At 50.0% G+C, this 12,517-nt stretch overlaps 3 protein-coding genes across 3 annotated transcripts; all 3 read right to left on the bottom strand.

Annotated features, from left to right (window-relative positions):
* Nucleotides 1-2,813: 2,813 nt before the first annotated feature.
* PHYSODRAFT_493870 (hypothetical protein) lies at nt 2,814-3,350 on the bottom strand (the record flags this gene model as incomplete). The annotated part of the gene is made up of 2 exons (XM_009526664.1): nt 2,814-2,958; nt 3,091-3,350. The coding sequence occupies 2 exons, from the start codon at nt 3,348-3,350 to the stop codon at nt 2,814-2,816; spliced, it is 405 nt and encodes a 134-aa protein (XP_009524959.1).
* A 3,381-nt stretch (nt 3,351-6,731) lies between these two features.
* Nucleotides 6,732-7,835, bottom strand: PHYSODRAFT_493891 (hypothetical protein; the record flags this gene model as incomplete). Its single annotated transcript, XM_009526663.1, has 3 exons — nt 6,732-7,296; nt 7,366-7,555; nt 7,703-7,835. 3 exons carry the CDS (start codon nt 7,833-7,835, stop codon nt 6,732-6,734), a joined length of 888 nt encoding a protein of 295 aa, XP_009524958.1.
* A 344-nt stretch (nt 7,836-8,179) lies between these two features.
* Nucleotides 8,180-8,542, bottom strand: PHYSODRAFT_461005 (hypothetical protein; the record flags this gene model as incomplete). The annotated part of the gene is made up of 1 exon (XM_009526662.1): nt 8,180-8,542. A coding segment is annotated over one exon (363 nt), but the record flags the coding sequence as incomplete, so codon positions are not given.
* Nucleotides 8,543-12,517: the final 3,975 nt, after the last annotated feature.

The raw sequence follows: 12,517 nt of genomic DNA, 5'->3' as shown, positions 1-12,517 counted from the left end.
CGCTGACAAACTTCACACGACTTGACATAAGCGCGTACACTGCGCACCATGTGCCGCCAATAATAATGCTGCTCAACGAGACGAAGTGTCCGATCAACGCCAGGATGCCCATAACACTCAACATCGTGAAATTCGAACAGTACTCCATTTATCAGCTCAGCAATAACAGGCAAAACCAGTCGTGGAGCTTCATCATTAGGCCCCGTGTACAGCAGTCTATCGCCGTCGAGCGAGTAGTCGAATTCGCGGTGCATCTTCATTAGGCTTCCTTTGTAGCGCTTCAATAATCGCCTGCACACTCGGATCCTCCTTGTAGCGAGTAATCGCTTCGCGCACTACGACCGAGAGACCCACACACACACTCCCGTGAATTGCACTGGCAGCTACTATTTTCTCCAAAGGAACAGCCTCTGCAAAATCAGCACGGCGAGAAATGCCGTCCGCTAACGCATTAGTTGCTCCAGGTATATACTTGAACGTAACTGGGTATTCACTCAGTTCGTCGTACCAGCGCGCTATACGCCGCGAAATACTTTTCTGGGCAAAGACACTCTCGAGGGACTTGTGGTCAGTCTCCACAATAAAGGGTTTGTCGAGCAAATAAATTCTCCACACTCGAAGTCCGAACAAGATAGCCAATAACTCCTTCTCCCTGATGGAATAGTTCTTTTCAGCCTCCTCGTACTTACGACCATTAAATGCTACGGGTCGCTCCAGTAGCACGCCATCATGCTCCTCCAATTGAAACAGAACACCTCCAATCGCATAATCACTCGCATCCATCCCCAGATAGAAAGGCTTAGTGAAATCAGCCACAGCCAGCACGGGCGTCGCCGAAATTCGCTGCTTCAGCTGCTCAAAATGCTGCACTTGGTCTGTCGTCCACTGCAATTTCACCTTGCTCTTAGAGCTGGCTTTATTCTTCAGCATCTCGAAAAGAGGGCCCGCATCGTGAGCAAATCCGTCACAAAATCGCTGAACGTAGGTTGCTATGCCGAGAAATGACTGCAACTCGCTTACAGCTGTGGGGCGAGGCCATTCACGGAGGACTTGTACCTTTTTCGGGTCAATTCTTACTCCTTCACGGCCGATATAGTAGCCCGAGCACGGAATCTCAGCGGAGCAGAACACACACTTGCTCAATTGGACGTAAAATTGGTTTTCCTCCAGACGAGTCAGTACTCGGTCGAGAGCAGCAAGATGGCCATCCAGATTACGACTTCGCGTAAAGACGTAAATATCATCGAAGTACGAGAGACAGAAGTCCGCAAGATCCTTCAGCAACTTGCGAATTCCTTCATTGAAAGTTGCAGGTGCATTGGATAATCCCATAGGTACAACCAGGTATTCAAAGGAGCCGTCCGCTGTCTGGAAAGCAGTGTATTTGACATCTGAGTCCCGCATCCGAAACTGGTAGTAACCACTGAGCAGATCCATACAGCTGAACCAGAATGCACCTTGCATTTTCTCGAAAATAACATCTTTGCGTTGCATCGGCAATGTCCTCCTAACCGTGTGATTGTTCATTGCCCTGTAGTCGTGGACTATGCGCCAACCCACGGGCTTTTTCACACAAAAAGTAGAAGCACCGTGGGCGAGGAAGAAGAACGAATCAACCCAGCTCGCAACATCTCCTCCACCCATGCACGTATTTCTTGTTCTTGCTTAGGAGACTGCCGCCACTGTTGACGAAAAATAGGCTGACTAGTATCCACCTCCATCTTGTGCACTCCATGCGACTCCGGCGGTAATTGCTGCGGCAACTTCTCTTTTTAATATGGGTCGATGTCGATCCAACACAGGATAAACCGGTAGTCCCTCGAAGTCGTCCGCTTCTGTGAGTGCTGTTTTGCCTTCTGTTTGCTCTTTCTCGGTCACAGGTCTCAACACAAACACACAATCAAGCTTCTCAGGTTTTCGCAGAAGTCTCTTGAATTGCTTGCTCGTTATAAATTTCGTTTCACCAGTCACCGAGTAGAACCCCTGCTGAAAGTATTTACCGCGCGAGTTCTTCGTATTTCCCGAAATCGAGAAGCGCTGGCCTCCAACTTGCAGTGCTGGTTGAGACGGCTTCGTCGTGGTTCGAGGCTTCATTTTCTTCATCTTCGTCTGCTTCTTTTTTATTTTCTCCGGCGACGGTAATTGCCGAGGTTTGATTGTTTCCTCGATCCAGTCGATGTCTGGGTTCACAGCCTTTAGCCATGGCATCCCAAGCAGGATATCTTGGTTTTCCGGTACAGAAAGCACGAGAAATTCACCGACGTAAGGATCGAAAGAGTCGATAAACAAATGCAGTCGTAGTGTTCGCTTGCGAACTTTCATTTCTTGCTTATTCGCCAGTGTTATCGGTATCTCAACTCCGTGATCTTCGATCCGGTCTTCCAATTGAGAACGCTGACAAAATTCAGGGCTGACAGCATTGATCGTAGCCCCGCTATCGATGAAATTCGAGTTGGTCAGGAATAAATCATCACGGGTGCATTGAACAGTACTGTTCGTATGCAAAAGACAACAATATTCACGAGGCAAGGCAAAAGAATCCTCAGAGGTGGTGGTTGAACTCTTCTTGTCTTCGAACTCCATCGTCTGCACTCCATTCGTCACGCTAGCAAACAAAGTCAAATCATTTTTCTTGGGTTTTCCTGGTTGCGGAGCCTCTCCATCATTTTTCTGGTCACAAATTGTTTTTTCATCATGCATCAGGCGTTGCGTTGATGCTGCGCTGTCTTCGCCGACTCCACAGATATCGCGTTCACCCTTTAGTCTGCTGAGCTTGCGGGTATGTCCACTCAATCGCTCAACATTGAGTGGACTTACTCGTTTCCCTCATCCGCATGGTCTTCGGCGACCGTCATCCGCGCAAACATGGTGTTGACTTTCTTGTTCGCTTGGCTGGGGCGCTTTTCAGGATGTTTAAACCAGCAGTCTTCGGCTCGGTGCGGTCCACGGCCGCAAAAGCTGCAGTTGTTAGCCGATCTTGCGTTGTTGTTGCCTTGGCGGCCTCCATTCCCTGACTTGCGAGCTGTTGGAGGCTGATTACTCGGCTGTTGATGCATCGTAGCGCTAGAACCTCCGCCCTTGCTCTTCGACCTGGTTTCGGTCGGTCGATTATTTCCTGGAGGTTTTTCCCTGATCTCCCACTCGAGAAATCCGATTTGGATCGCGTCATTCAAGTCGCGTGGCTGTCTCCGCTGAATTTCACGTTTCATCTGCATGTCCGACAGTCCATTCACGAACAGATTCATTGCGGTGAGTTGGTCGACACGAAGAATGCGATACAGCTCCCGAAACTTGCCTACGTAGCCAGAGTATCCACCAGTCTGCCTAATTGTTAGCAATCGGTTCCTCATTTTATCCTCGAAATTTGGCTCCATAAACTCCATCATCAGCTCAAGCTTAATCGCACTCCACAGCTTGGCCGTGGCTACGTCGGTCATGTACCGCTCGTACCACACGAGGGCGCTTTTTGCACACACTGGTTGAGTTCCTGGGCAAGTCGAGCATCATGCGCCAACAAATCCAACCCCTTTTGGGTGAAATAGGACTCAAACTGGAAAATAAAGCTGTTCAACTTGACTCCATCGATATCTCCAACGAAAACCGGTGGTTTGGTATCCATTTTCCTTAAATGCAACTCGCCAGCCGAGCTCGCATCACTTCGAGCTGCTGCTGTCGCCATGCTATTCGCTCCACCGCCATTGGCATCACCATGCCCCATAGCCGGGGTCTGCCGTGCAGCCGACGATCCAGATGACCACGAGCGTGCTGCTGCCGGTGCTCGGTTCGGCGTCGGTGTCCGTGCTGACGGTACTGGCGCTGGCGTATTTGCTGTTTGTGCCATTCGGCGTGCATCCTCAGCCACTTGCTGCACTCGGTTGAGTCCTTCGGCGAGCTAGCTCATCGTCTGCACCAAGCCCGCCTCCGTCTGGTTCAGCGCAGCCATGTCCGTGCGCAGCCATGTCCGTGCTGATCCCGGTGCTCAAATTGCTGATAGTCGCATTAATGTTGTTGCCGAAGGCGCGAATATCGTCGTGGGTCTCGTCCAGCCGTGCCTCCAGGCGGTCGATACTCACGTGCTCAGCGATGCGGAGATGCCCGTCTAGCTGCTGGCGATCCGGCGCAGTGTCGCTCCGCAACACTCTGCGTGCCGTATTTCGTCCTTGCATCTTCCAAGCTCTACTTTTCCAACTCACTGGTAGTGAGCTGGAAGAGTGGATGTGGTAGCACTTAGGCAGAGGAAGTCTTGTTCTTGTTTGCAGATGTGCCCGAGCTCACGTCTTGAAAGCACTCCGATGTGTCGCTAAGGTGTCCGGGATTTGCTCCCCGAGACCACCAAGATGAGGAGTTCACACTTGCTTGGCCAGAGCAGGTCGACTTTATTATCCTCTGTTGATTCCGGAATGAGCTGGGCGCTCGTTCACTGTTCCCTACACTAACCCTGTTATTACATGCATTCCTAGATCCTCATGGGTTCACTTCGCTGGCTGGCTCCTCTTCTGGTTGCCCGTCGAGGGTATCGACCCTTCACTGAGCGCTCGAAACCGTCGTCGCCTTGACGCCACTGCAATATTTACAGTAGCTAGCCGCCAGCGCACAAATTTCATTCAGCTCGCGAGATTCCACGAGAATCACGTGACACCTACAGTATCTGTGGTATGTAAATTTGCGTTTCCATTACAACGCATCTCCTGCTACATTATTGGCTAAGAGCCTACCAGGATGTTTATGAGCCTTTCTCCCGTCGACCATTATCATCTTCTGCGGACGCAAACTTAACTCACACAACACAATCTCGCTCAACTCGAACGCGGTTCACTCCTGAGATTGCAGGATCCGTGGACCCGTGGACGGAGGACCTGTAGCGGAGGTTGAAGCGGTTGGCATTCCGCAAGGCTGTCCTCATTGCTACTTTATCACTTTTATAGGGCTGGGTACTTGGCTTCACAAAACCTTGGACTATTAAAGATATCATATTTCATCTGAAGCTACTATCGATGCATGAAAGCCAATACGTTGTGCACATGACAATTTTATTTTAGTGAATGCACCATCTCCTGGGTCCGTTGAGCTTATATGCGTTGTTCTATCGCGAAAAAAAGCTGGGTTTCGGCGGAGGGGGCAGATGCAAAACAATTGTGGAGAAGCTGGACCCTTGTATTTCGTTCGTAGTGAATCCTCGAGACGACCAACGAATAAAGTTGCTTTAATGTTTGTGCAGAACACCAGACAAGTTGTATAGTGCAAAAAGTACAACCACCAAAAAGGCACTAAACGCAGCAAGCCCCACACCGGAACCCAGTTTGTGGCTGGTAGTTGCGAGCATCCCACACCTTAACCGCTACAGGGTCTGTAGCGTAGCAACCGGAGTATGTATTAATAACATCGACAGTGATACTATATTATGTAGTACTAGTTGTAGTAGGTAACATGCTATCTACATGTACTATTTCTAGTATTACTATAGGTCTACATTTGACTTGGAAATTGTATAGACGCGCTAGTACGATACTACTGATGCTGCATCAGTGAATTCAGGCAAACTTTCACAATCATTTTGTCAAATCTCAGTGAAAATCACTGATTTATGGAAATTCCTCCATAGAATGCATGCGTATGACTTAGAATTTGTAAAGACAATGATTACATGATGATTACTCTGCGTACCGATTATGATTTGTTTTAAAAGAAGGTTGATTACTAGCTTGAACTTGTGCAAAAGGGCACAGGATGCGCCCTTTAAGAGGGGGTACACTCTACCGTGTTTTGGAAAATCATCTAAAGGGCACTTTCTGTATCCTTTTACCGCGTTGACTACCCTCTACAGAATTATGCCCGAATAAGGAACGGGTGTATAACTAATAGCCTCACATATTTAATATTATTTTCCAGTCGATGTGGCGATAGGGGTATGTGCAAGGTACTGCAAGGTACTGAGGTGAAAAATCCAGTGCCAATCATCAGCTCTCTACCCTCGTTTGAAAAATGGCGCGCATTTAGCGATCTTACTAGACTTCAAACTACATGTACCGTAGTGGTAGACTCGCACTTTTGCTTTTGCACCTCGCCCCACAAGCCCACCTCCTCCCCCACTCCACCCATTTGACAGCGCTGTTGTGGTGCGAGGATGCCTGGTAAAGGTTAGTGCTTCGACCATACGCCACTGTTAGAATCATTCCGGACTCGTAGGTAAAGCTGCTCTTCAGTTCATTTTGAAATAACTGTATCAGTACATTGGAAAAGTATACTCAACTTAACATCAATTTATATATTCTGCGTCTTTATATATATCAGGCGTTCCTTACTTGGGCAGATTACTGTAATTATCTTGAAACTGCAAGTATTGTGTTAAGCTTTAGCATGTGAAACGAATGGCGGGACCCCGGTGCTCTCACCACAAACCGGTAACCATATCACACTCCTAAGTACTAATGTATTATGTATGTGGGTAATGAATCCACGGACTAGGATGTCCTTGGCCTAACTACTAGCTGGTTTTGCGCTGAAAAACTGCAGTATGGAAGGCTGGTTGCTACGGGGGTGAGTGGGGCTTTTTCGGGGTCGACCTGGTTTACGCTTCTTTTGTTTTTGCTTGTGAGCTCCTTGATCATCAGTGTCGGGTCCACCCGGAGCCGTACCATCTTGAACAGGAGCATTGAGAATGGTTTCAGGTACACTCGGGTAGTAGCTGAGGTATTGCGGTGGTATTGTGAAGTATTTGGCCGCCATCGACTTCATTTTTTTCTCCGGCAGCTCTTTGATCGGTGACGCCGAAGCTGGACTGACGCAATCGACGCCTGAAAGATGCTTGTGACTGCAGGCCCAAACAGTTCCGCCAAGACCGCTTTCCGAATGCTGTCGACGTTGTCAGTGCTCATCATTGCGAACGAGATCGATTCAGAGTCCGGTGAGTCAACCGTTTTGCGAGCAGTACAAATACCTTGATCAATCTCAAACAAATAGTTAGCAGTGTACCCGGACGGTGGTGGTAGAAAATATTTGCTGAGTAAATCGTTCCATCCCACAAAAAACGGTCTCTTTGGGTCATTGTGATCAAAGAACACACCGCTCACCCCCTTCACGTTGTTCACTTCCTTCAAAAGGTCGGACGGCGTGTACAAATTCAAATCTTGAGTTGTCTTACGACACCAGGCAACGACACGATCAGCAACGTTATGAGAGTGCACCGGAAGCAGAAAGCATAAAACAACTTTTCTGTAGGGGAACACAATCGAGAGCATTGAGAAAAACATCAGAACAGCTTTGGACTTATTTTGCCCAACACAATTGTCCAACAAGCTGAAGCTGATTTCCGCAGCAGGAAGCCCTTTACTGGCTGCCTCGTGGACTTTGGTGAGATGATAAAACAGTCGCAAGCTGCAAAGTGCGTTAGCGTCCTTGCCCTGAGCGCGCTCGTCGTAGAGGAAAACGTGATTCACATTGTGGCTGATGTCCGCCACGACGAAGTTCTGCAGTATGAGGTTACTGTTGTAATCGTCGATTGAAGGACGCGAATGACCAAAGTAAGGCATCGATATTCCACCACCGTGGTCTTCCGCTTGAATTTGCACCCGACAGTTCTGGTACGAGGTTGGTCCACCTCGCTCGGCGATAGGAGCATCACTACCACCATTGTCATCGCTATTGCAGCTCACATCATGCTCGTTTGGTTGTGATTCATCAGTAAAAGCCTCTGAACGGACACCAGCATCGTTATCATCGGATGTATCTGGAATGATATCGCGCGGTAGATACTGTTCCGGGGCATGAAGAGCCGAGTAGTTTCTGATGAAAGTCGAAACAAAGCGTCTTTGTGCGATAGCTTCACTAAGATGCATTTTTTCTGAAGAAGGAGACATTCCCGTTCTTCGTCGCTGATACCATCTTGGCCAAGCTGAATATCGAGCCGAGTGCAGCAATCGCAATCATCCTCAGTAGTTCTCGATAGATGGACGCCGGGGTACAACTTGTGAACATACTGTATGAAACGAGAATAGCTCATCGTGCGAGCGTTGGGGTCTTCACGCTTGACATCGTCTTCGTATCGAGCATGGACCACTTTCCAAGTAAGGCCTGGTTCGTTGAAGAACTGGCGAGGTCGTCTGTGTGGACAGGGAAAGCCGTCTTCCAGTATCCATGTCAAGCAGTGGTTCTTGGATGTAGCCAAGTCTGAGTCACTAAAGGCATGCACCGGCGCCGCGCGACTGCGACGGGTGTGCAAGGTATCAATTCCCTCCTTTAGAACTTTCCTTAATCTTGCGACTCGACTTCCACCCACAGGAAGAATGGCACGAATAACTCGCTCTGACAATCCTTGTTGGATGAGTTGCAGAATTACTCCCTCTGACTGCTCCCATTCTCGCCCTCCAAACTCCGTTTCCCAAGAATCCCACTCGCGTCGAATTTCCTGAACCTTCTCCTCACCAAGGAGCTCAACAGCGCGGTTGTAGGCCGCCTCATTACGATCCGCCCGCTTCTTCCACTTGCGTGGAGGAACAGTCGATTGAGAGCCTCCCGTGGCTCGAGGTGGCATGCTTGATGTGGATGCCGACGGACGCAACAGTTTTATCTTTACAATGACACTTGATTTCGGTTTATTACATATTTTGCTAATTTTGGATCCTTAAAAATCCCGTAAGATACCCAAAAAAACTAGGGTTCTGTTACAAGTCGCGCGTCGCAGGAATACCCCAGGCAGAAGAAGGACGATGTGACTTACCAGGTTATGTTTGCTCCTGGACCGAGCTACTGAAGAACTGTACTGTGCATCAGCCTGGAACAGGGAGGAGTCGAGGCATGTCTACTGACACTAGCCACGTTGTTACTGTCTGCTAGCCGATTACAGCGCGCGGTGTACCATTGTCTGTTACTTCCTCATTTTGGATATATCCCGTGCAATTTAGTTGCTGCGTTGCTTCCCTCACTGTTGCCCTGTTCATGAGTCTTCGGGAGCGCCGCCAATCGATGCACACGGACGAGGAGAACGTGTGGACACATCTGCCGATGACTCGGAGGATCCGACGGCGACGGGAGAGCCGGCGGCAGCCGGGCTCTGGATATACCAATGGCTGGTCAGGGAGACCCAAGTATACTGAGATCAAGTCAATCGGAACCCGGGAGTAATCCGTCTGATGAGAGGCACCAACGAGCACAAGGAGAACAAGAAGGAAAGCAGGAGGGAAAGACTAGATAGTAGTTTGAGAGACGATAACATTTAATCTCACTTCGGAATTTGCCCCCTCAACCACAAGCTACAAACCAACATACCCAACCCACCAGTTCAACAGTTCCAATCGCGGCTCTCCGCTGGGACTTCTTGAGAGCTTTTCGGCTGCTGCGCTTCGACAGAGCGATCAGCTGGTTGTGTGCTGCAGTTTTGAGTCGAAGGCTTCAGATGTTTCAGTCAGATCACAGTCGGATCCAAGTATGTTGTCGCTCACTGTAGTCGACACGGTGGTGTTGCCTACTGCAGATCCATTGGGTTCCCTGTTGGCTGACAGCTGACTCATTGGCAAACAGGATAATGAAGACAACCAACGCGAGCTTCCACAGGTGAACCTGCCTTGTCAGTTTGGGCCTACATGTAACATGGCTAACGAATTCACGTAATCATGTCTGCGTAGAATGCAGTTGTCGTCTTCAACGACAATCGGCGCCAGCAGCCATTGATGTGAGGCGAGGCCGATGAAACCTTTGTCGCCCAGGGGGGTTCGTATAGCGCAGCCCAAGACTGTTCCCCAGGGGTAGACCCAGAGAATCGACTTGAGAGTCAACAGCAAGAAGATAGACCCAGAGATTCGCAGCCGCAAAGCTTTAAACCCTGAGAATCACACTCCTTGGTTGGCGTGGGTACCTTTTGTAATCCCTGTCGGCTCGTTTGTCTTCGACGGAACGGCACTCCACCGGTTGAAAATGTAGCCTCGAAGAAGTGCGGGAGCGCACGTCTACTTCAGAACGCACCTCCACACCAAAAGGCAAACCCAGAGAATCAGATCCCCTGAAACCCAGAATATCACGAATTCAGGGTCCAGGATTTCAGTCAACTCTGGGACTTGGAACTCAGAAGACACCTTACCCAAATGCCCTCCTAGCTCGATAAAACCAACAAATACAGAGTATACAAACACTACAACTAGCTGTCACTTATTCTTTTGGACCCTTGGACGGTGGGTCACACACACACTAGGCTCACTCGAGTCTGAAATTCAGGGGCCTAGCTCCCCTGAGACTCACACAAACGCGCACCACCTCCAATAAAGGAGGAAAATACTATCACTATCAGTTACCTTCCCTTCACACAAGCAGTCAATACAAAATCCTGGAGGCGACTACCTAGCACCCCAGAATACCCTCTGGAATAATATGAAATGGGCTACCACGAGCACAGCAAGTGACCCAACTAGGATATGGAATAGATGGATCACCCCAGGAAGCTCAAGGCCGTCGCTGGTCACCACCTAACTGGACTTGAGTTTGATGGAGCCCACACAGACGGCTGTCCTTCGCCGTTGATGTGCCCTTAGCGTCCCGCGGTCGTAGTCTCGGGTCCTCCGGATTTCCGTCGGCAGGCTTGGCCCAAGTCACTTGCGCAGTACAGGGTAAACGAAACTCTTTATTAATCTCAACAGACTAGGCCTCAACAGGCCAGAATACCAATTATTAGACCTCAACAGGCCGACCTCAACAGGTCACTTCCCAGGATTTTCTTCAACAGTCTTCAAATTCTTCAACAACTTCAGGGTGGTGAGAGCTTGTACCCATCTTCCGTCCACGACTCCCAGCGTTCGTCCCATGGTCCCCAGGGCAACATCTTCCTGTGAGCAACTCCATGGTAACGCACATCCAGGATTTCAGCATCAGTCCCATGGTCCCGCCAGGCATCTTTCTTCTGGTGAGCCGCCCCATGGTAACCCGCATCGTGGATGTCAGCGTTAGTCCCGTGGTCCCCCATGCATCTCTCTTCTGGTAGGCAGCTCCAAGGTAACTTGCGTACGACAGGGAAAAAGGAACTCTGTTTGGTTTTTATCAGCTACTTCTCTCTCTTTCTCTCTCTCTTCTTCGGGCAAATATCTTCTGTTTACTATGCTTGGGGTCAAATGTCTTGTCTTGAGTATACCTTGGGTTCAGCGGTCCAAACTTGCGATCGGCTTGCGAATCCATTGTCGCACGGCGTCGGAAGTGCCAATTGTGGGTCCTTAGACTTGGTTTAGTATGGTGCAGGACTCCCTCTCGACTCCTCGAAAGTATCCAGTCTGCGCATCCACAACGGTTCTTCAAGGTCACGCATCACTTTGATTGCAGACTGACTGCGAACTGACTCGAATCCCTGAAAATCAGGTGACACTCAGGGTCATCTTCTGAAATCCTGGGAATTCTGAGGAATCTTGGGGAACTGTGGGGATTCTTGGGTGTTGGCTCGGGAAACACTTAAGTTCAGTATAGAGAGTCTGGATTTATGGTCCAAACCCAGAGAATCATCTTTGGAACTCTGGGTCACCTGCACTCAGGGAGGTGAACTCTGGGTCATCGTGCGGCACTCTAGGTTTCCGTGCGGCACTCTAGGTAACAAGTCTGCTGCGGTGCAGACTCGTGTGTATCTCCTCGAAGCCACACTTTTAGTGGGTTTAGCGGCCTCCTGCGCATGATCATGGTAGTAGTGGGTTGATTCTCAGGGTAATTTGATCCTCTGGGGCACTCTGAGCCACAGCAAGATGAGGTGTACTCTGGGATACATTCTCCAGAGACACTTTCCGCCAGACTTTAGGCACTCATCGTAAGGGAAGTCCGCGGCTGGACTGAGTGTTCTCTTGAAATTCTGGGCGTGCACTCCCAGGATTCAAACTTCCAGCCAGTTGGACCCATCTACGGTCAGACGCTGGATATATCGCGAGAAATCACTTCTCTCCCACAGTCGCCATCCATGTCACACGGGTACAGCCGCGCCGTATCCAAGTCATCCACCAATCAGCATCCGATACAAACTCCAGGTCACAGAGGTGACGGCACATCGTCGGCAATTTTCTGGGGACCGCCTCGTGTCAACCGCCCCTCCTCGTCCGGGTCCATCAAAGAGGAAATCGCTCCGAACTGGTGAACCATGGCCAGGCCACAAAAACGCACAGGTCCATCCACCGTCGACTTCGATACGGCCGTTGCACTCTGTCGACTCCCAGGGTTTCACTCACTTTGGCGGCACCCTGTCTCCCGAACGGTTGGTCAGGACCTATCTTCAAGGTTCTCCTCTCAAACGCAGAAATTCCAACGGGCAATGCGCAGTCACATCGCCATTTCGCAGATCGTCAACATGGCGGAGAGCGCGACTTCGGACGGCAAGCAAGCGACGGCCCCCCGGCAGCGCGCCACCTCCGACACAGCAGCGCACCGGCGACGCCCCTGCGAGCACCGCACCAGCGTCCGGCGACACTTCGACGGGCAGCACCAAGACGGGCGTGACCGAGCGCGTCTCCTTCTCCATAATCAAATCAAGTCAAATCACATTCACGTTTTCCGTCTCCAATAT

Source organism: Phytophthora sojae (assembly GCF_000149755.1).
Source record: "Phytophthora sojae unplaced genomic scaffold PHYSOscaffold_3, whole genome shotgun sequence".
NCBI lineage: Eukaryota > Oomycota > Peronosporomycetes > Peronosporales > Peronosporaceae > Phytophthora > Phytophthora sojae.
Note: the sequence above shows the minus strand (reverse complement) of the source record. Positions and strands in the feature narration are given on the sequence as shown.